Here is a 21,055-nt window from a genome sequence, read left to right as displayed (position 1 = left end):
CTTTCCCTCTCAAAATAAATTAGAATAGAATAGAATAGAACAAAATAGAATAAAATAGAATAAAAAGAAAATATATCCAAAAAGACAACCCAATTAAAAAATAGGCAAAGGATTTGAATACACTTCTGCAAAGAAGATATACAAATGGCAAATAAGCACATGAAAAGACACTCAACATCCTTAGTCATTAGAACAGTGCAAATCAAAATCACAGTAAGATATCATTTTACATCTATTAGGATGGCTATAATTATATAAGGAAAAAAAGAAAATAACAAGCACTGACGATGTCGTGAAATTGGAACCCTTGTACGTTGCTGGTAGGACTGTAAAATGGTTCAGCTATGTAAAATAACTAAGCAGTTCCTCAAAAAGTTAAACATAGAATTAACATATCTCAGTAATTCTATTCGTAGCTATAAACTCAAAAGAATTGAAAATAGGGACTCAAACAGATACCCGTAGGCTGACGTCCATAGTACCATTATTCACAATAGCCAAAAGGTAGAAAAGATCAAGATGGGGGCAGCCTTCATGGCTCAGTCAGGTACATATCCGACTCTTGATTTTGACTCAGGTCACGATCTCATGCTTTATGAGTTCAACCCTCACATCGGGCTCCGCACCAATGAACGCTGCGGAGCCTACTCAGAATTCTCCTATCTCTTGCTCTCAAAATAAATAAATAAACTTTGAAAAAAAAAAAAAAAAGACCCAAATGTCCATGAACAAATGAATAAACAAAATGTGGTATCTATACACAATAGAATATTATTCAGCCATGAACAGGACTGGAGTCCTGATATATGCTACAACATGAAATATCTGCTAAGTGAAATAAATTGAAAACATTATGCTAAGTGAAATAAGCCACACACAAAAGGACAAATACTGCTGTGATACCACTTAAACAAAATATCTAGAACAGATAAATTCATAGAAACAGAAAATAGATTAGAGGTTACCAAGGGCTGGAGGGGAAAAGTGAATGGGGATTTACTGTTTGTTTTTTTTTAATTTTTTTTTAATGTTTATTTACTTTTGAGAGAGAGAGAGAGAGAGAGAGAGAGAGAGAGAGGAAGGGCCAGAGAGAGAGGGAGACACAGAATCTGAAACAGGCTCCAGGCTCTGGGCTGTCAGCACAGAGCCCGATGCGGGGCTCGAACTCACGGACCGTGAGATCATGACCTGAGCCGAAGTCAGATGCTTAACCGACTGAGCCACCCAGACACCCTGGAGATTTACTGTTTAACAGGCACAAAGTTTCTGTTTGGGGTGATGAAAAAATTTTGGAAAAAGCACTAATGGTCACATAATATTATGAATACAATTAATGCTACCTAATTGTACACATAAAAATGGTTAAAAAGAAACAGAAAAAAAAGATTCACTCTTTCTACAATAACCTACCCCAAAGCTCCAAACCTCTGTGGAAAAAAAAGTGTGACTGTCAATCCCTCACACACCAAGTGAACAAGAGCTTCTATGAGAGGAAGAATCTCAGGATAAACCTTAGTGGAATTCTGGGTATGCAGTCAAGAGTTAAAGTTATCCCATGTGTCTAGCACAATGCCTGTCACATAGATTTCAATAACCATTTGTCCAGACAAGGTGGAAGGGGAGGGAACTGGGACAGGAGAGCTGAAAAAAAAGAGGGAGAAAGGAAGGTTGGCTTGAGGTTACAAGTTATTACTATAACTGTAAGGAATTAGAATGACCAAATAACCCAGTTTTAATTCTGTCATATATGTGTAGAACTCGAGTTACGTAACTTGGATTTTGAAGTGGGGAGATAAATATATATTAAAAATTGTTTTCCACAGTTTTCTCACACACTACTAATAAAGACAGAACATATAGTGGAAGAGAAAATCTCATTTATAATAGCAATAACATGAATGAAATACCTAGGAATAAACCTAATAAGAGATGTTTACCATCTATAAAGTTTAAAACTCTTTAAAAAGATGGACATTTAAAAAAGACCCAAATAAATAGAAAAATATTCCTTTTTTTTTAAATTTTTAAATTTTTTTTTTTTAAAGTTTATTTTTGAGAGACAGAGAGAGACAGAACACAAGCAGGGGAGGGACAGAGAGAGAGGGAGACATAGGATCTGAAGTAGGCTCCAGGCTCTGAGCTGTCTGCACAGAACCCAACGTGGGGCTCAAACTCTCCAACCTCCAGATCATAACCTGAGCCGAAGTTGGACACTTAATTGACTGAGCCACCCAGGCACCCCTAGTGTTTATTTCTGGGGGAGAGACAAAGAGAAAGAGAGAGGGTGCACATGGGGGAGGGGCAAAGAAAGGGGGACTAAGGATCCCAAGCAGGCTCTGACAGCAATGAGGCTTGAACTCACAAACTGTGAGATCATCACCTGAGCTGAAGTCAGATGCTTAACCAATTGAGTAACCCAGGCATCCCGAAAAATATTCTTGCTTACTATTAAAAAGAAAAGACTCAACAATGTAAGGATGTTGACTCTCCCTAAGTTAAACTTAATTTGACAGGATCTCAAGTAAAAAAAAAAAAAAAAAAAAATCAACAAAAAATCTTTTTGGAACTTGATAAAATGTTCATCTAAAAGAACAAACAGAATTAGAGAAAACTTAGGAAAACTCTTAAAGAATAACAAATGGGGGGCCTAGTCACATCATATATTAATCATAAAATTTTTAACAGCATTACACTAATGGAGCAAGGACAAAAGATAGATGATTTTTATGATACTTTAATATGCTAAAAGCAATTTTAAATCATTAATGAAAAGACAACTTAAACTGGCAGGTGGAAAATTGGCTAAGTCATCTGAGAAAGCAAAGCTGGATTCCCATCTCATGCCTTATAGCAGGAAAGAGTCAAAAGTTTGCACTTGAAAACAATCCCAAAAATATTAAAAGAAACAATGGATAAACTTTAAAATCTTAGAGTAGGGAGGGCCTTTTTGTAAGATATGACAAAAACACATACTTACAATATATAATAAGGGCTGATTCACTTAGATACAAAGGATATACTTTTCTTAGAATCAAAAATGTGTTAATTATCAAATTAAAAAAATAGTTTAAAAAATACAGTAAAAAATCCACAGAAAATAACAAGTGTTGGCAAGGATGTAGGGAAATTGGAACCTATGTGCACTGTTGGTAGGAATGCAAAATGGAGTAACCAATATGGAAAACGAATACTTATATCCTTACAACAGGATCCTGATTTTAGAAAAATAAATCTATGTATGCAGAAGAAAAAACAACCTAGGTAAGTATTATCTCTGTAGTGAAGAGTACCTTCTTTGTCACTTTCTTTATATTTTTGTTATGTTTGTATTGTTTTAAATAATGGAAGCTAATATTTAATGAGAATTTTTAAAAGTCAAGTTGTTAATGCACTTTACTTGTACTTAACCTCCTCATTAAATCTTTACAACCACTGTAAAAGTAAGTACTATTAACTTCACTATAAGAATATTCAGGGATGGAATGTGATGGAACCAGAATTCATGAACATAAAACTATTTTTTTAAATAGCTTTATTGAGGTATAATTTACATAACAATAACACTTGTTTTAAGCATATAATTCTATAATTTTTAGTAAATTTAGAATTGTGTGACCATTGTCACAATCTAATTTTAAAACATTGCCACTGTCCCCAAAAGAAATCTCATGCCTATTTGCAGTTATTCTCTCTCATACTTAGTCTGACAACTACCATTCTACCTCTGTCTACAGATTTGCCTTTTCCCAACATACATATAAATACAATCATATTGTATGTGAGGTTTTTTTCTGTCTGATTTTTTTTTTACTTGGAATGTTTTTGAGTTCTGTCATGTTTGTAGTATCTTTTACTCCTTTTTATTGTCAAGTAGTTATTCCATCATATGGATATACTACACTTTGTTTATTCACTTATCAGTTGACAGAGATCTCAGTTGTTTCCATTTTTGGGCTACTGTGAATAATGCTGCTATAAATATTTACATACTAGTTTTTGTATGGACATATGTTTTTAAATTTTTTTTAATGTTTATTTATTTTTGAGAGACTGAGCGTGAGCAGGGGAGGGGCAGAGAGAGAGAGAGAGAGAGAGAGAGAGAGAGAGAATCTGAAGCAGGCTCCAGGCTCCCAGCTGTCAGCACAGAGACCGACGCAGGGCTTGAACTCACAAACCATGAGATCATGAGCTGAGCCGAAGTCGGACACTTAACCGACTGAACCGTCCAGGTGACCCTGGACATATGTTTTCATTTCTCTTGAGTAGATAGATACCTAGGAGTAGAATTGCTGGGTCATATAGTACATCTAACTTTTTAAGAACTTGCCAAACTGTTTTCCAAAGTAGTTGCATCATTTTACATTCTCATCAGCAATACAAGTGTTTTTCCACATCCTCACCAACACTTACTGTCTACTATTTTTATAAGAAAAATGTAAAGGTAAATGTTTTTAAGAGTCTGAGAACATTGACACCTATCATTTTTTGCCACACTGTACTTCCTATATATACACTCTGCCACTTCTTAAACATCTACCCACTCCGACATAAATCGAGACTGAATAAAATCGGAATGTGTTCAATACATGCAGAAAACTAACCATGTACATGAACAACTCCTCTTATGTAAACTTCTACTTCGAATTAAAAAAAAAAAGATTATATATGAACACACAGTGCATATATAATACCACTTCAAAATAGCATACGTACCTAATTTTAGTTCAATTGCTGTGTTGGTGTTACATTTGTACTCTGCCAGCTTCTTCTCCACTGCACTCTTGTACTCAACCAAAAATTTCTCCATAGCACCAAATCCTAAGGGAAAGTTTTTAAAAGGCCTTGTTGGAACTGGTTTAAACAGTCAAACCTACAAATAGCGTTCTTATTAGAAGTAGAATAAAAGGTAAGATTTAAAACATGCTAACAGATCATTAATGTAAAGGCCTATAGACTCCTAAATAAATGTACTGCATATGACTTCCTCATTAGAAAACAAGAGAAATAACACTTGTGAGATAGTAGCTTATGAACTAGGCTTGCTTTACATGAATAAGTAAATCTGAAAATTAATGACTACTGACCTTTCTTTATATTTAATACTAATATATACTACCTGCTAGGATTTACACCTAAGCGCCTTTTTAAAATATAAAAAGGATGCCACTGCTCCACCAAGAAACAAAATGAGAATATCCTTTGATAATTACAATACCATTTCATCTCTAATACTGGAAAAATTCTACCCAAAGTACTTCATATCAACTATTAAAAAACCATCAACTGATAATGCATACATTATCTCAGGAAGGATACACAAGAAACTGGTAACCATGGTTATTTCTAGGATAAGAGAGAAGGAATGGGGATTAGGTTGGGAAAGAGAATTTTAACTGCATTGAAGTTTTTTTTAACCATATATGTATAAAGTCATAAACTATGGGCTACTGGCAGCTAAATGGTTTTTACTACAACGTGGGCACCCATCAATACATGTAATAATTAAAAATGGAAGCAATCATTATCAAAGTAAACTGTCAAGCAAAGATGACCATAAATCTCCTGACATAATGAACATAAAAATTAGTAAAAATTCAGGAAAAAAGAAGTCATTAGCAGAAACAAAAGAAAGGTACAATGACACGCCATAAACTTTAACAAGTGGTTGAAACATCATACACAGAAAATGGGGGGAACATTTGAGGCACTACAGATTAATGGTCTGGAGTCAGAATTCCTAGAATCAAATCCAGTCTTCACCACTTACTGGATCTGTGAACTAGAACTAGAGCACTTGACTCCTCAGACCCTAACCTATGAAACTGAGACAACAGAACCCACTTCAAGGGAATTATATACAACGCAAGCAACAAAATCTAACTTGTGAAATCATACTTTGGCTTAATCCCCACAATCTCTTAGACAAGTATATACTCTATCAGTCCCATTTCATATTCAAAAGCTCAGGATTAGAAAGAAAGAGGTTTAATTGCTTAAAGGCGCCCAACTATTAAGTGGTGAAACAGAGATTCAAATTTAGGTGTAATTCTTACTATATGCACACCATACATAATACATATGGTCCCCCTCTTTTATAGCACCAGTGTACCCCCAAAATCCCACAGTCACTATCTGGTATAACAGTCCTTCCTTAAATATCTGTAGCGTTCACGTGATAGCCTGTCTATCCAGCACATCCATAAAAGTGTAGTAAGACAACTATGAAGACAGCGGGAAAAGATAAAAGTAGAAACTGTCCCTTCACTTCAAAAAATATGTAATTGGAAAACCACACCAAAATAGGCTTAATACATGTAAAAAATAGCAATTAGTCATTAAATGTTGTAAACCAAAGAGACTCAATAAAGAAAGCAGAATAGAATGAACACGAGAATTATAGTGTAGAAAGAATACTAAGAGAAGTTTACATGAAGGAAGAAAGCGAGAAACTCTTTCTCAAAGGAAATCTAAATCGAGCCTAGGAATATTAAACGCGAGAGATTAAGAAAAACGATTACGAAGTCAAGATTCAAGTGAGAGCCCTAACGCAGGGCAAGGCAGAACTGCGCTAGCTCAGAAGTTGACTGTAGTGGAAGGAAGGTGGAGGGAGACCTGGAAGAGGAAGATCTGAGCGTTAAAATCAGCTGGCGGGAACAGAACCAGACTACTGTAGCTGAGGCAGCAGTGGGGAAGAAGCAACGAGGAGATTAACAGGCCTCAAGACATCTAGCACCTTACAAGCCCAAATCGCGACGCCTTCCCCCGGCTTCTTCAGCCCTCCGCCGGGGCCGAGTTCTTCGCAGAAGCCGCAGAACCCCGAGTAGTTGGGGGTGGGGGCACAAACCTCGGCCGACAAGGAGCTGGGGTGAGAGTTCCGTGCTTCCAGGCTGAAGGAAGCCTTCTGGAACCCAGGCTGGTGCCCGAAAGTTCCAGGCGGGCACTGTCACCACGGTCTCGGCGTTCTTTCCCAAACCTGCCCGCCCCCTCCCCTTGGTAAACTTTTCCCGGGAACTTACCCGCCATTTCCGAGCTGCGAGCACCCGCGGCTGAGGAAGGACGAATCAACCCGCGCGCTCCCTGGCCGGAAGTGAGCTCGTTGTCTGACGCATTTCCCCCACCCACCTCTGGCATGTCGCTAGCCAATGAGAGAAGGAGATTCGAGGCGCAGGGAGGTGGATGCACCCCAAGAGGAGGGGCTGACACCGCGGGGAATGCTCCGACCGTTGCCTAGCCACCGCAAGCGCGGTCAGCAGCTTTGCAGGCCTGAGCCGGAGGTGGAGGCCGCATAAGGGACCTAACGTGTTAAGATGCTCGCTGGCTGGCGCGAGGACAGTTTCTTTTAGGTTGGATTTGAATGATATAAATACCATATAGCTGTTTTCTGTTCCCCCCAGCGATGTTTCAGAGATGGGTAGAGAAACTTCCCCTTTGGCCTGCGCCAACACCTAAGGCCTAGATTTATGTAGGTAAAATGTAGGGTTTGAGTTGCATTCGCGGGAGAAATTTACAATTATTTGCTTCTATTTGAAAAAAATTTTTTTTCTAATGTTTATGTTTGAGAGACAGAGCGCGAGTTGGGGAGGGACAGAGAGAGAGAGAATCTGAAGCAGGCTCCAGGCTCTGAGGTGTCAGCACAGATCCCGTTGGGGTCAGAACCCACAAGCTGTGAAATCATGACCCTAGCCGGAGTTGGAGGCCTAACCGACTGAGCCACCCAGGTGCCCCTATTTGTTTCTATTTTTGCCCTAAATTCTTGTTTAACTTCGTTTTTCTTTTCTCATTTAAACAGTATATATTGTAACGTTGAGGTACTCTGCCGCTGAAATTGTTACCTAATAATACCTCAAACTCTAGTGGCCCGAACCACCGCACAGCATGCTTCCTGATTTGGGCCATAGTACTTGCTAGTATTTCATAATTGCTGAAACCTTTCGTCCCAGAAGATAAATCATTATTTAGGTATCCACAAATAGTCCCACAATGTTGTCTAAAACACTAGAATGTCTTGTCTGAACAAATGTTGTTTAATAGGTTTTACAATGATACTGCGAAAGCTAAAATGGACCCTTGGGATGATAGTCTAGAACTAATACATCCTCTCATTTTAGTGATAAAGACATTAAAGCCCAGAAAAGAGAAATTGCCCCAAGTTCACACTCAGTATACAGCCTACCTTAGAGTCAGGTTCTCCAGAAATTAGCCCAGTATTTGTTCAACTGCATGGAGATGGCCTTCTTGAAGATAAAGATCAGAAAAGGTACCAAGAATACTTGGATCCTTCTTTACATCTAAATGAAACACAAGAAATTATGATCATGATGTTAAGAAGGAAACTGAAATCTGCCATTAATGACATTATGGATCAAAAAAGGAAAACAATCTTTTTTTAATAATCATTTTTTCAAAATGACAAGGCTCATTCCTTTACAAAACCACCTTATTTGTAGATCAGCCAATAGCTGACCAGCAATTATCCTTATAATAAGAAAATAAAATCTGAAATGGATTAGTCCTGTGACTTTATGGTTGTAGAGAAAAAATACAGTGTAACCTATATATGATAAATATGAATAAGAAATAAGATGAATGTGAATTAGAAATACAATGAAACATATATTGTTTGACTAGCATTTAGTATGATCTACTTGCAAAATTGAGGTTACATTTTTAAATTGTCCTTGTCTTAGAATTGTTCACACATATTTATTACACTGCCACAGAACGCATGTTTAGGTACAGTTTACCTAAAAGTAAAAAGAATGACTTCCTTCAGAAAGGTAGTAGTAACATTACCAAAAAGGAGAAAGGTATTTTCTTTTTTTGCAGGGTTTTTCCCCCTCTTTTTAAAATTTATCTTTTACCTTGTTATAAAGGGAATTTATTGGGTGAATGTTACCACCATGGAGTAAAATTTCTGCAAAAGGAATATGCTGTCCTTATACATATATAAGAGTCAACAGAGGGGTGTGGATAGTTCAGTGCTCTACTAGTCTCAGTTCTACTGCTTCATGATTGTGGGACCTGTTTCATTTATTAAGTGGAGATAATACCTTCCCAGTTACCACACCTTGGTTGTGAAAATGAAATGGAACAATATTTATGAAAGAGGTTTGTAAACTCTAAAATTATATGTTAATATGAGATGATATTGTTATGTTAATATTTATTCTAGAATAGGAGGTTCGGAAAAGGCATTTTTCTCCAAAGAAAAAGGCCATATTGCACTATTAGGAATGAACTAGCAACTGTATGTTTGATATAGATTCAAGTGCATTTGGACTAGTAAATTTTGGCATCCTGTCTTGAAACCTCCAGAAGAGGGGTGCCTGGGTGGCTCAGTCGGTTAAGTGTCCAACTTCATCTCAGGTCATGCTCTCACAGTTTGTGGGTTGGAGCCCCGTCGGGCTCTGTGCTGACAGCTGAGAGCCTGGAGCCTGTTTCAGATTCTGTGTCTCCCTCTCTCTGCCCCTCCCCTGTTCACATTCTGTCTCTGTCTGAAGAATAAATAAACATTAAAAAAATAATTAAAAAAAGAAAGAAAGAAAGAAAGAAAGAAAGAAAGAAACCTCCAGAAGAGATTTTTTTTTAAAAAACATGGTATTAAAGTGATGGACATCAGAAAGTGGGTATAAGAAATATGAAATCTAAAAGAAAATGCAGATATTTAATATGCCTTTATTTCAAAATGTATACTTCTCTACAGGTAGTAACAACAGCTAGTCAACTCATTTGTTTGGTTCATAGTGCTTATTGGGAGGGGAGGGGGGCAATGAGTTTCAATTCCCAGAACAATTATTTAGAATGCCCTACCCGCCTACTTGACTTTCTTATGAGTTAAAATAAAAATAGATAAGCTCATATCGAAAACTACTACTAGAATAGTAACTTAAAGGCGTACATTACCAACAATTTGCACACTCCATTTTGTAACTCTCATACACTAGCCATAGATGTATGAACTAGTACTTTTTAAGAAGCAATTTTGCAATTTTAACAAATTTAACAAAATTTTTAATTTGTACATTTTTTAAAAATTTGTATATATTTGAGGTAGAAGTTCCACTTACAAACATTTGTCTACAAAATTGTTTGCATAAGAATGCAAAGATGTATGAACAAAGATGTTCAATACAGCATTAATTTTATTGAGAAATTGGAAATAGCCTAAACATTCATCAAAAGGGGCTGGTTAATAGGTACTGACATGGGAGAATATCTAGTATATAATAGGCTAAAAACTAAGTTACATAACATTATAATGTTATGTTATTTATATAAAGAAGTGTATTTTGATATAAACATACCTAACAAGGTTAACTGTGACTGCCTGTAGAAGGGAAAGTTTGAAGAGAATTAATGAGGAATTTTTAAAAAATACTGTTTGCTTCTTTTAATGAGGTTATATTAGTTTCTTTCATAATTAGAAACTTACTAACCTTTTTGGAGGTTTTTAGACATATGTGCTAACTCTTACCCTCTTCTTTACATTCTATGAATTGTGATACACAGAATCAAAGAGAAGCAGCTTAACTGAAACAAGGAACAGTTGAAAGTCACTATTTCTACTTTTGCATTCTGTCATTATTTACAAGCAAATATTGGTCAGAATGAGGAAAGAGCACTATAATTTATTATACTTGTTTATGAAATGACCAACCAGCAACGCATGCTTCATTTTTTGAAACTATAATTTCTAAAAATGGCATTAATTATGTGTGTCTACATAGGGTAATACAATAAGGCCTAAGATATTTCACATTCCATAGTTAAAATGCTGTTTCATACATTTTTTTTCAATTTTAGCTAACAAAAAAATGACCATTATTCCCCTGTCTCAAATTTTTTTGATCTTGTTTTGGGTTGTTTCTTAATGTGGAAAGCTTCAGGGTAGGGGGAAGGTGAAGGAAACACTATCAAAGCTACTTAGATATTAAACAAATAAAATGAAAACTTATGACTAGAATATTCATTTTAAAATGATATATTATTTCAGTCCTTGTCTTTTTTTTTTTTTTTTTGACTGGTATAAAACACATAAAATTGAACATTTTAATGATTTTTAAACATGCATTTTAGTAGTGTTAAGTATATTTACTTAATTGTGAAAGCTGTCATTTTTTTTAATGTTTATTTGGTTTGAGAGAGCAAGAGGGAGAGATAGAGCACGTGCACAGGGTAGAGGGGGCAGTGAAAGAGGGAGAAAGAGAATCCCAAGCAGGGTCCACGCTGCCAGCACAGAGCCCTACACGGGGCTCAATCCCACAAACCCGAGATCATGACCCAAGCCGAAATCATGAGTTGTATGCTTAACCCACTGAGCCACTCAGGAACCCCAAAGCTGACATTTTAATGGACTGGTTTTCACCTTTTGATCTATTTATCCATATTACTATGCACAGTAAGACTCTTAACTTGCTATCATCTGGGCACACAAAGTGAGTAGCTTTTATACCAGTTATATAATACTGTGAATTAAATGTTTAGTTCATAAATCTATCCATTAAAAGAATTATAAAATAAAACATAATTATAAACTAAAATATATATATTGTTATCAACAGTATATATTATTGATTCTTAATATTTTAAACTTGTTAATTAAAAGAATTATAAAATAAAATATAAATATAAACTAAAAAAAAATATATATATATATATATATATATATACAGTTATCAACAAACGAAACAAACTAGTGGCTGTGCAAATTAGTAAAATTAAAAGAATTCTGAAAATTTTCCTAGAGAGAATCCAGACTTTAAGTTTGTCATTAATCTCATCAACACAGGGCTCTCAGAGAATCCCTTTGCCAGTCTCTTGAATGAGCTAAGAGGACGAAAGGGTCATGCCAACTGGCATCATATAATACAGAGAGAACCTGCTTCATCAGGTAAGAAGGGTGTGTTGGTAGGGCTAGGATGCATTTAAATAATAAAATGTTTACTTTTTCATATCTTTGTAAGATTTAATTTTGTATATTGTATATGGGGAAGTTTGTGTTATTATAGATATGGTATGATTTTTAGATATGGTTTAAGAGAAACTAAAGTACTTTGAATAATGTAGAATCAGAACTTGAGAGCAAAGTGATTTTAGAAATCAGATAATCTAGTCATTGCCATCTTTTTAATTTGGTATATATACGCATAAAAATTTGTGTATGTATCTCCATATAAATGTGTATCTAATATATTTTTGTCACTCTTCATTCCTATATTAAATATTACTATTGTTAACTTATTGTTTTTTAGACAAAAAAGAATATGAATATAATTTTTAATATATTCCACCTAGGTAAGCCACCTGTGCACCCCTGAAAATCCCTGACTTCATCCCACACTCTTCTTTAAGGTTTCTCAGTGAGTTACTGATAGAGGTGATACTGTGGCCCAACTCTCAGTTTGATCCTATGTTTTTCTGGGTTTTCTTCTTCCCATTCTTGCTGTTGAAAGGGTTAATTTCTTTCATGAAATACTTTACTTTGGAAAGAAAGTCACCGTGTCTGGCTCATGATTGATACCCGTTAAGTGTTTATTTTAAATGATTTTGTGTAATACTATCAAGAACATCATTTCTCCACAAAACAACTATGCTTCCGCTTTTGTTCCAGCAATTCATGGTTCTTGAGATTGGAAACTGCTAAGTTTCTTTGCTTTAAAACATCCTTCAGCATGTGATTAGAATCAAAGACTACAAACCACCTTATTCATGTTCAACTCATCCTGCCAACATGTGTATACTACAGGCCTTTCCTTATTAAATTGTTCTTTCGATGTCACCAGGGAGTAACTCTGGCCTAAGGCGGGTAATCGACACAATTGCCAGGAGATGATCTTTTGCCAGAGTACGTTTATCCCTAGTACAGTGGCTCCAAAGACAAGATTCTCTGGGGCACATGTATTCTTGTAGACAAGCCCAGATCATCAGTAGCTCTGGTTTTCCCCAGAGAATTTTAACCCAGATTTGAGCTTTCTCACAGAGCTCTAAGAAGGCCTAGCTATTCCTCATAAGCAGCTTACCCTGCTCCTCTATACTTCCATCTCTATCCTTCAATCAGTTGAGCACCCAGACATTCAGACACTAGATGTAGGCTGCCATCTCCCCAGACCCAGGTCCTATTAGGAATACACTTACAGAGTCAAAGAGAGGTATTGGGTAAGTGGACCAGTGGATATAACATCCTTCCTCCTTTTCCTCCCTGGGTTTCCCACAACAAACAGGAGTGAGCGCATGCTGTTCCCCGCAGCAGCCCCACATTTCACCCCAAGTGAGGCTTTTATACTCTTCTCTCACTTCTCTCCAGTTGGCTCCATTGAGGCCTGCTATATCTGGGGCCTGCTGTGTTCACTCACCAAGGTAGGCCTACTTATCACAGAAAGATTGCCTCACTTTCTGATCTGTCCTCCTAGGGGATAATTATGAATCATCACCTTCTCCTCTCTTAAGCTTATTTACCTCTTATTGATAACTCCTCCGGGGCTGGAAGAATATTATCTTCATCTCTGAGTTCTTACTTGAAGTGAGAACAAATTCTTTTACCATTTATGAAAGATTTTTATTCAGAGAAAGTCTTGTATTGAATACATTAATATTTAAGCTTGCCCATATCCCCTCTTCTTTAGGCCCATGCTCAGGTTTATCTCCCTCCCCTCTCTGCCTGGCCTTTAAGGACAATTCCTATGTAAATAGAATTATCTATTTATTGTAATACTGGAATTACCTATTTATTATAATTTATTGCATTTTCATTTTATGAATTCTTATCTAAAAATCCAAATATTGACTTTAAAAAATTATATGTAATATCCTTATTTAAGGACAAATACTTGGAGAAATGAAAAATTCTATTTAAAAAAAAGTTGTAAGAACAATTGCAAGGGGGTCCTAAAATATTTTAAAATATTAACAAGTAATTACAACATTTTGTTTTATGTAAGTTTTATTATGCAAGAATCACAAGACAGGCCGGGAAGACATTTTCTTTTCAAAAAATTGTGGCTGCACATCTACGTTGTCCTTGGATATGTAGAAGCCTTGCTGAGCTAAATTGTATGTTTCTTTCATTTAGTAAAGATTTTTGCTATTTTTCCTTTTCAAGTAGACTTTCAAGTTCTTTTATTCTCAGATTTTGAACTTTATATTGTTCTTTTCATCAAAATGCACAGAAGGACTGCAGCAGGGAGATGACAAATGTCCAATTCTTTTGAAAAGCATCAATATAATTTAATTATCTTAGGTTTTGCTTTGCTTTGTGTTAAGCAAAAGAAATTAGACAATGTGTTTAAATGCCAAATGACATTTTATATACTATTAGGAGATTTTTTGGTATATGAGCCCATATCTAAGCACAAATGAAAATTTCATAGTTATGTATTTAGTATATTACAACACCTTATCCATTTATTAAAGGTAGCTGAGTACTTATCTAAATCATAATTATAACAGATAAGAACATAAGCTGTAATTTGAAAGGTGATTCTTTGGTGAGCCTTACTTTACTTTTATGCTATCTAGTTCATATATATTTTCCATTGGGATCATATGGGGTTGATATTTTAAAAAGATAGCCATAAACTTTTTATCTCTTACCAGGATTGGGTTAAAAAGGGGTAAGGGCATTCCTAGTATAGATCAATATGCTGTAAATAATTCCAGGATATTCTCACCCTGCTCCAGTGTCCTAAAATATTCCAATGTGAGAGGAAGACTTCATAAATTAGAGTCCTCATACAAATATTACCAATGATGCTGTAGAAATTGGAGTCAGAGATAGAATAGGTTAGGGTGGATGATTTCACATCAGGTGGGCCTAAAGGAATCTTCACTAGAGGACTCAAAGAAATGTTCTCTGAAATATCTGTGCTATTAACAATTATATGTATGGACGCCCTGCAAACTAGAATGATTGCAGATAATGGAAAAACTCAAGCATAATACTCAAATTTTAATGGAAAAGGGAAGAACTGAGAGACCACACTTTGTTTAGTCTTCTTCTTTGAAATACTATGGTGTTAATCTTTGAAAAACAATAACAACCAAAAAACAAAAAAACAAAAACCAGAAAATCATAATTTACAAGTACAGAGGGTGGCCAAGTATCTATCATCCAACATGGATTTATGAAAAGCAATCTTACAAAATAAACTTATTTTACTTCTTAAAACAAATAGGTGGCAAATAAAATGTAATAGTAGGTTTGGTTAGATATATGATCATTGCTGACCCTATGAAAAATTGTGATTTAGGGAAAACTCAATTATCTGCTCCAGGCATTGTTTAATATATTCAGATTACTCGTACAATTGTAGTTGCCACATACATACAATTTTAAGTTCTGATTCATCCACTTAACATTATATCATAAACTACATACTACTATTTCTTTTATGTGACCAAGTTACTAAGGAATCTGAACTTGTTTGGGGTATGTACTAAAATGCTTTATTTTTCTCTAGTCATCGCTCTACTGTATTATGTTTTCCTAGAGTAGATTTTCTGCTCTTTTAAGTTACTCAAAGTCTAGGGGCACCTGGGTGGCTCAGTTGGTTAAGCATCTGACTGTCGTTTGGCTTAGGTCATGAACTCAACGGTTCGGTTCGTGAGTCAGGCTCCACTGGTGTTGGGCTCTGCTGGCAGTGTGGAACCTGCTTGGGATTCTTTCTCTCCCTTTCTCAGCCCCTCCCCTGCTCGTTCTCTCCCTCTCTCTCTCAAAATAAATAATAAATAAACATTTACAAAATTTTTGAGTTATTCAAAGTCTAGCCTATCCTAGTTAAAACTTTGGTGTTTTATTTTTTAAATTATTTTTTTAATGTTTATTTATTTTTGAGAAAGAGACAGAGTGCGGGGGGGGGGGGGGGTGGGCAGGCAGAGAGAAATGGAGACACAGAATCTGAAACAGGCTCCAGACTCTGAGCTGTCAGCACAGAACCCGACATGGGACTCAAACTTGTGAACTGTGAGATCATGACCTGAGCCGAAGTTGGACACTCAACTGAGCCACTCAGGTGCCCCAAAACTTCGATGTTTTGAAACCTCCTCCATTGCTATCTAGACTTATAGCCATGGGGACTTGAAATGAGGAAAGGAGTATAGTCAATGTTTCAGTCATTCTCCTTCTTTAAACCCCTAAAAATTAGGTTGGGGGATGCCTGGTTGGTTCTAGTATATTTTTTCCTCTTTCCTTCTCAACGCGAACTCTTCTGGTGTTGGCTAGAAGTAGGAAGAGAGGAGAAATGAATCTTGCTACTTAACTACTCTGTTTCGGTCATCCCTGCTTCTTTAGTTGACAATGACTGCCATCAGTGCCCTGTCTCTCATATAGCATGCATTCTTAATTTATTCAGTGGGCTTCTGAAAGCGGCTTCTGTTTTATTTATTTATTTATTTTTTATTTTTATTTTTATTTTTTTAACATTTATTTATTTTTGAGACAGAGAGAGAGCATGAACAGGGGAGGGTCAGAGAAAGAGGGAGACACAGAATCTGAAACAGGCTCCAGGCTCTGAGCTGTCAGCACAGAGCCCGACGCGGGGCTCAAACCCACGGACCGCGAGATCATGACCTGAGCCAAAGTCGGACACTTAACCCACTGAGCCACCCAGGTGCCCCAAGGGGCCTCTGTTTTATACCAATTCCCTGAAAAGAAAACTCTGGCTCCTCACTGCTTTTGTCTCCTTTGTTAGTAGGTCTCTCCTTTAGATGGAATACTGCAAAAGCAATCAAGCCCCAATATCTTCCTGTGTAATTTGTACTGTAAGAAATTCAGGTATCATCCCTTGTATGACAATCATTGTCCCCAACACAATGGGCACACATAGACCTATCAGTCATCATATAATCACAGGATGATGGGGTTTAAAATGCTAGCCAATGCCAATGCTCTTCATATAATGTGGGGTAGAATGGGGAGTAAGAATAATATAGTGTAGCTGCTATTGAACCCTGCTTCTGTAGGTGCCCATGAGGCCTAAACTACTAATAACTTCTTTTTCAGTCCTTCATTACATGCTCCCTTATCCCTATGAGCACCTTAACTGGATCTAATTCTATATCTAGTGCAGTGCCTAACCCTTAATTCCCAAATGATCTGAGTCCAGTATAGAGTTATCTTTGTTGGGTTGGCTATAGAGTTGCCTCAGCTGGGTTTTGGACATAGTCATCCTTGTCTCATCATTTAGTTTCCCTTTGATGATTGGAATTAATCACCACATGGCTATGGTGACCCCTCCTGCCTTTAATTCTGCAGTTTGAGAAGCCCCAAATGGCCAGGGGGCAGTATTAATTTCTAATTCATCTGAACCTTGGTGGTATTTCCTGATGGAAGCATTCCTCCCTTGGATACAGGACCTCAAAATCCATGAGCCCAAAGCTGTGGGGAAGGGAGGCAGAAATTTTTCCTGTGGATTATTTGGTGTGATAGTGACAGGGGCCATTTTCACCTCTTCCTCTTGGCTCATGGAGCTGTATTTCTGGCTACCCTTTTTACCTCTAATGTTCTGATATTTCAAAATGTGCCTTGGTATTGAAACTTTTTCATTCATCCTGGATACACAGAGGACAGTTTGAGACTCAAAACTCCATCTTTTGGATATGGAAAATTCTCTTATTTGTTTATCTGATTTTTCTCCTATCCTTTTAAAACTCAATTTTTTGTGGAACACTTGATAATCAATTATTGGGCTCCTTGGATTAGTTCTCCATATTTAAATATCTTTCCTCCTTTTCTTTGTGTATTGCTCTGCTTTTTGAGAGATTTTTTGCAAGATTTTTATCACAATCTTTTTACTAACCTTTTTATTACACTTATTACTTGTTTAACTTTTGAGAAGTAACTACACGTCTCAGTCTCAGTTTCCTCATCTTTGAAACAGAGACAATAATATGAGATAAGCCTACTTCACAGGGTTGTTTTGAGGATAGATTCGTATTTTGAGCTTAGGATATTGTCTGATACAAAGTAAGTACTCAGTAATAAATATTAGTTAAAATGAGCTATGCATCAGTATCTTTTTTTTATGTTCATGTATTTTTGACAAAGACAGAGACAGAGCATGACCAGGAAAGGGGCAGAGGGAGAGAAGGAGACACAAAATATGAAGCAGGTTCCAGGCTCTGAGATGCCAGCAGAGAGCCTGACACCCAGATGTGGGGCTCAAACTCACGGATCGTGAGATCATGACCTGAGCCTAAGTCAGACACTTAATTGACTGAGCCACCCAGGCACCTCTATGCATCAGTATCTTGTGAATTTGGTTAGATTAAGTGATCTTTGGGTCATTTACAAGATGATTTCTGACCTCTGGAACTGATGACCAGATATCCTGGACCTCAGTAACTTCCCCATATTGGGCCTTTTTTGAAATATCTAACAGTTGGCCTTCAGCAATCATGCCTCTCTCATTATACCCTTTAAACTCAACAATTGAAAACTTATTTTTTTTATTTATTTATTTTGAGAGCGAGGGAGAGAGTAAGTGGGACAGGGGCGGGGCACCTGGGTGGCTCAGTCGGTTGAGTGTCCAATTTCCACTCAGGTCTTGATCCCACAGTTCATGGGTTTGTAGGTTCAAGCCCTACATCGGGCTCTGTGCTGACAGTTCAGAGCCTAGAGCCTTGTTTGGATTCTGTGTCTCCCTCTGTCTCTGTCCTCCCCTACTTGTGCTTGCTCTCTCTCTCTCTCTCTCTCTCTCAAAAATAAATAAACTTTTTTTCTTTTTTTTTTTTTTTAAAGCGGGACAGGGGCAGAGAGAAATGGAGGGAGAGAATGCCAAGCAGGCTCCATGCTGTCAGCATAGAGCCAGATATGGAGCTCAGTCTCACGAACCGTGAGATCATGACCTGAGTCAAAATGAAAAGTTGGACACTTAACCAACTGAGCCACCCAGGTGCCTCCAAACTCAACAGTTTTTAAATCCCTTCTCCAGTTTTTCCTGTCTCTGTATCTGTGCTTACAGGTCTATATTTTAATTTAATGTCTTGTAAGAAACTCTTATTCTTAAAAAAGGGAAGTGATTGGGGCACCTGAATGGCTCAGTTGGTTGAGCGTCCGACTTCATCTCAGGTCATGATCTCACAGTTTGTGAGTTTGAGCCCCGTGTCGGGCTCTCTGCTGACAGCTCGGAACCTGGAGCCTGCTTCACATTCTGTGTCTCCCTGTCTCTCAGCTCCTCCCCTGGTCATGCTCTGTCTCTCTCTGTCTCTGAATAATAAATAAACGTTAATTTTTTTTTAATTAAAAAAAAGGGAAATGATGGGGGCAAAAGATGATTTATGAAGATGGTCTGCCCCAGAAGTGTGTATTCATTCTTTTATTAAACATTTTTATAGACTAATGCTATATGCCGACCCCTGTGCTAATTGCTAGAGATAGAGAGATTTTTGTTTTCTCTTTTTCTTAATTACTTATAATGAGCGTCTATCATGCTCACGAATCTATGTGAGTTGACAGTCTGTTGCAGTATTTTTAAATTGGGCCATGAAACCAATTCAGTATGTTGAAACCAGAATTAGGAAAAAAAGGAAGGAGACTAACACAGAATAATAAATACCAGAGTATGTTGCATATAGTAAAGTTAGATATTGTTTCATGAAATTTTTATTTCAGTGTGTACTGGGTGGGGTTAGGATTAAAAATATGTATTTTTTACTATATATGTCTGGGTCAATGAAGTTTGAAAGCCACCAGTGGAAAAGACAATAAGCAAAGAAGTGATTATAACACAGTGATAAATACTGTACACAGAGGGAAGCCTACCCTAGTCAGGGAAAGGGGATGAAAGATTGTTTTCTGAAGAAGATTCTTGAGCTGTACCTTAAAGAATATGCAGTGTGGAGTAAATGTGGAGTAAAATATTCTCAAAGGATTAGCACAAAGGAAATAGCCCTAAAATCCTTGTGACTAAAGGAACAAGTATGGTAGCAGTAAGACAGAAGATTTAACTAAAAGGGAACAGTTTGGGAAGCTTCCATTCTTCACCATACTGAGGAGTTTGGATTTTGTGCTGAAGTCAGTAGAAAGTCACTGAAGGATGGGGAAGTGACAAAATTTAATTTCTGTTTTAGATTGAATACTTGACAGCACTGTAGAGAATGGATTTGAGGATAGTGATAGGAGTCAGAAAGTGGAGAACTAGAGGCTTGGAAGAACAATCAAGAGGCCTAATGAAGCCTATTATAATGATGATAAGAGATTTTAAAAAGCACTGAAGGGGGTGGAAAACAAGGGACTGGGTACCTATTCAGATGTGAGGGGTAAGGAAGAGTCTGATACCCAGTTTTCTGGCCTGAGTAACTAAAGCAATATAGGAAATATGAAAGGACTAATGGCTTGTGGTGGAGAGATCAGCTAGGAATAATCAACAAACATTTAATTAGTACCTGGATAGCTAATTTCAGGCATTGAGATAAGTGTTAGGACTGAGGGTGTGGATGAAGAAGGGAGGATAAGGGGAATAAGACATATTCCACAAGGAACACAGAGAAATGGTAAAGTCAGGAACAAGTAGTAAATTACAGTTTCTATGAAACCTTCTGTATATTATCCAGCTTGAACCAATTTTTTCATTTTCTAAACCTATATTGCAGAAATTTACTACATAGCTAAGCATATGCATTATAACTTAATGGTTTTACCTATGTTTTGTTTTCCCAATACATTGTAAGATCTTTATGGAGAGGGATAATTATGTTCCCTTCATATTTCCTACTCATAGGTATCAATAGTAGCAGACATGCTGCATCTAAGAGATGAATTAGAGGGGCGCCTGGGTGGCTCAGTCAGTTAAGCATCTGACTTCAGCTCAGGTCATGATCTCGTGGTTCATGAGTTCAAACCCCACATTGGGCTCTGCAGACAGCTCAGAACCTGGAACCTGCTTCAGATTCTGTGTCTCCCTCCGTCTCTGCCCTTCCCCCACTCACACTCTGTCTCTCTCTCTCTCTCTTTCAAAAATAAGTAAATATTTAAAAAATTAAAAAAATAAGAGATGGATTAGAACTTCATAGCCATATCGAATTCTGTATGACAAGATGCCCTACCACCCCTTTAAGGTTC

General features: G+C 36.9%; 2 protein-coding genes across 3 annotated transcripts in view; one reads left to right on the top strand and one right to left on the bottom strand.

Moving 5' to 3' along the window:
• The window catches only part of HAT1 (histone acetyltransferase 1), a 57,969-nt gene extending 50,823 nt beyond the window's left edge, over positions 1–7,146 (bottom strand). The window contains exons 1-2 of the mRNA XM_015086252.2: positions 7,017–7,146; positions 4,714–4,818 (exon numbers count right to left, since the gene is read on the bottom strand). Coding sequence (XP_014941738.2) covers positions 4,714–4,818; positions 7,017–7,131 — 220 coding nt within the window. The 5' untranslated portion in view covers positions 7,132–7,146. The remainder of the gene's footprint in view (positions 1–4,713; positions 4,819–7,016) is intronic.
• Positions 1–21,055, top strand: part of SLC25A12 (solute carrier family 25 member 12) — a 206,765-nt gene that overhangs the window by 71,220 nt on the left and 114,490 nt on the right. The window contains exons 1-2 of one of the 2 annotated variants that reach the window (XM_053215281.1): positions 7,599–7,718; positions 11,789–11,890. The exons of the other annotated variant lie outside the window; for it this stretch is intronic. The gene's annotated coding sequence lies outside the window, so the exon portion shown is untranslated. Of the gene's footprint in view, positions 1–7,598; positions 7,719–11,788; positions 11,891–21,055 lie in introns of those variants that run through there. 2 annotated transcript variants of the gene reach the window in all.

This window comes from Acinonyx jubatus, chromosome C1 (assembly GCF_027475565.1).
Source record: "Acinonyx jubatus isolate Ajub_Pintada_27869175 chromosome C1, VMU_Ajub_asm_v1.0, whole genome shotgun sequence".
In the NCBI taxonomy this organism is placed as follows: Eukaryota; Metazoa; Chordata; class Mammalia; order Carnivora; family Felidae; genus Acinonyx; species Acinonyx jubatus.
Note: the sequence above shows the minus strand (reverse complement) of the source record. Positions and strands in the feature narration are given on the sequence as shown.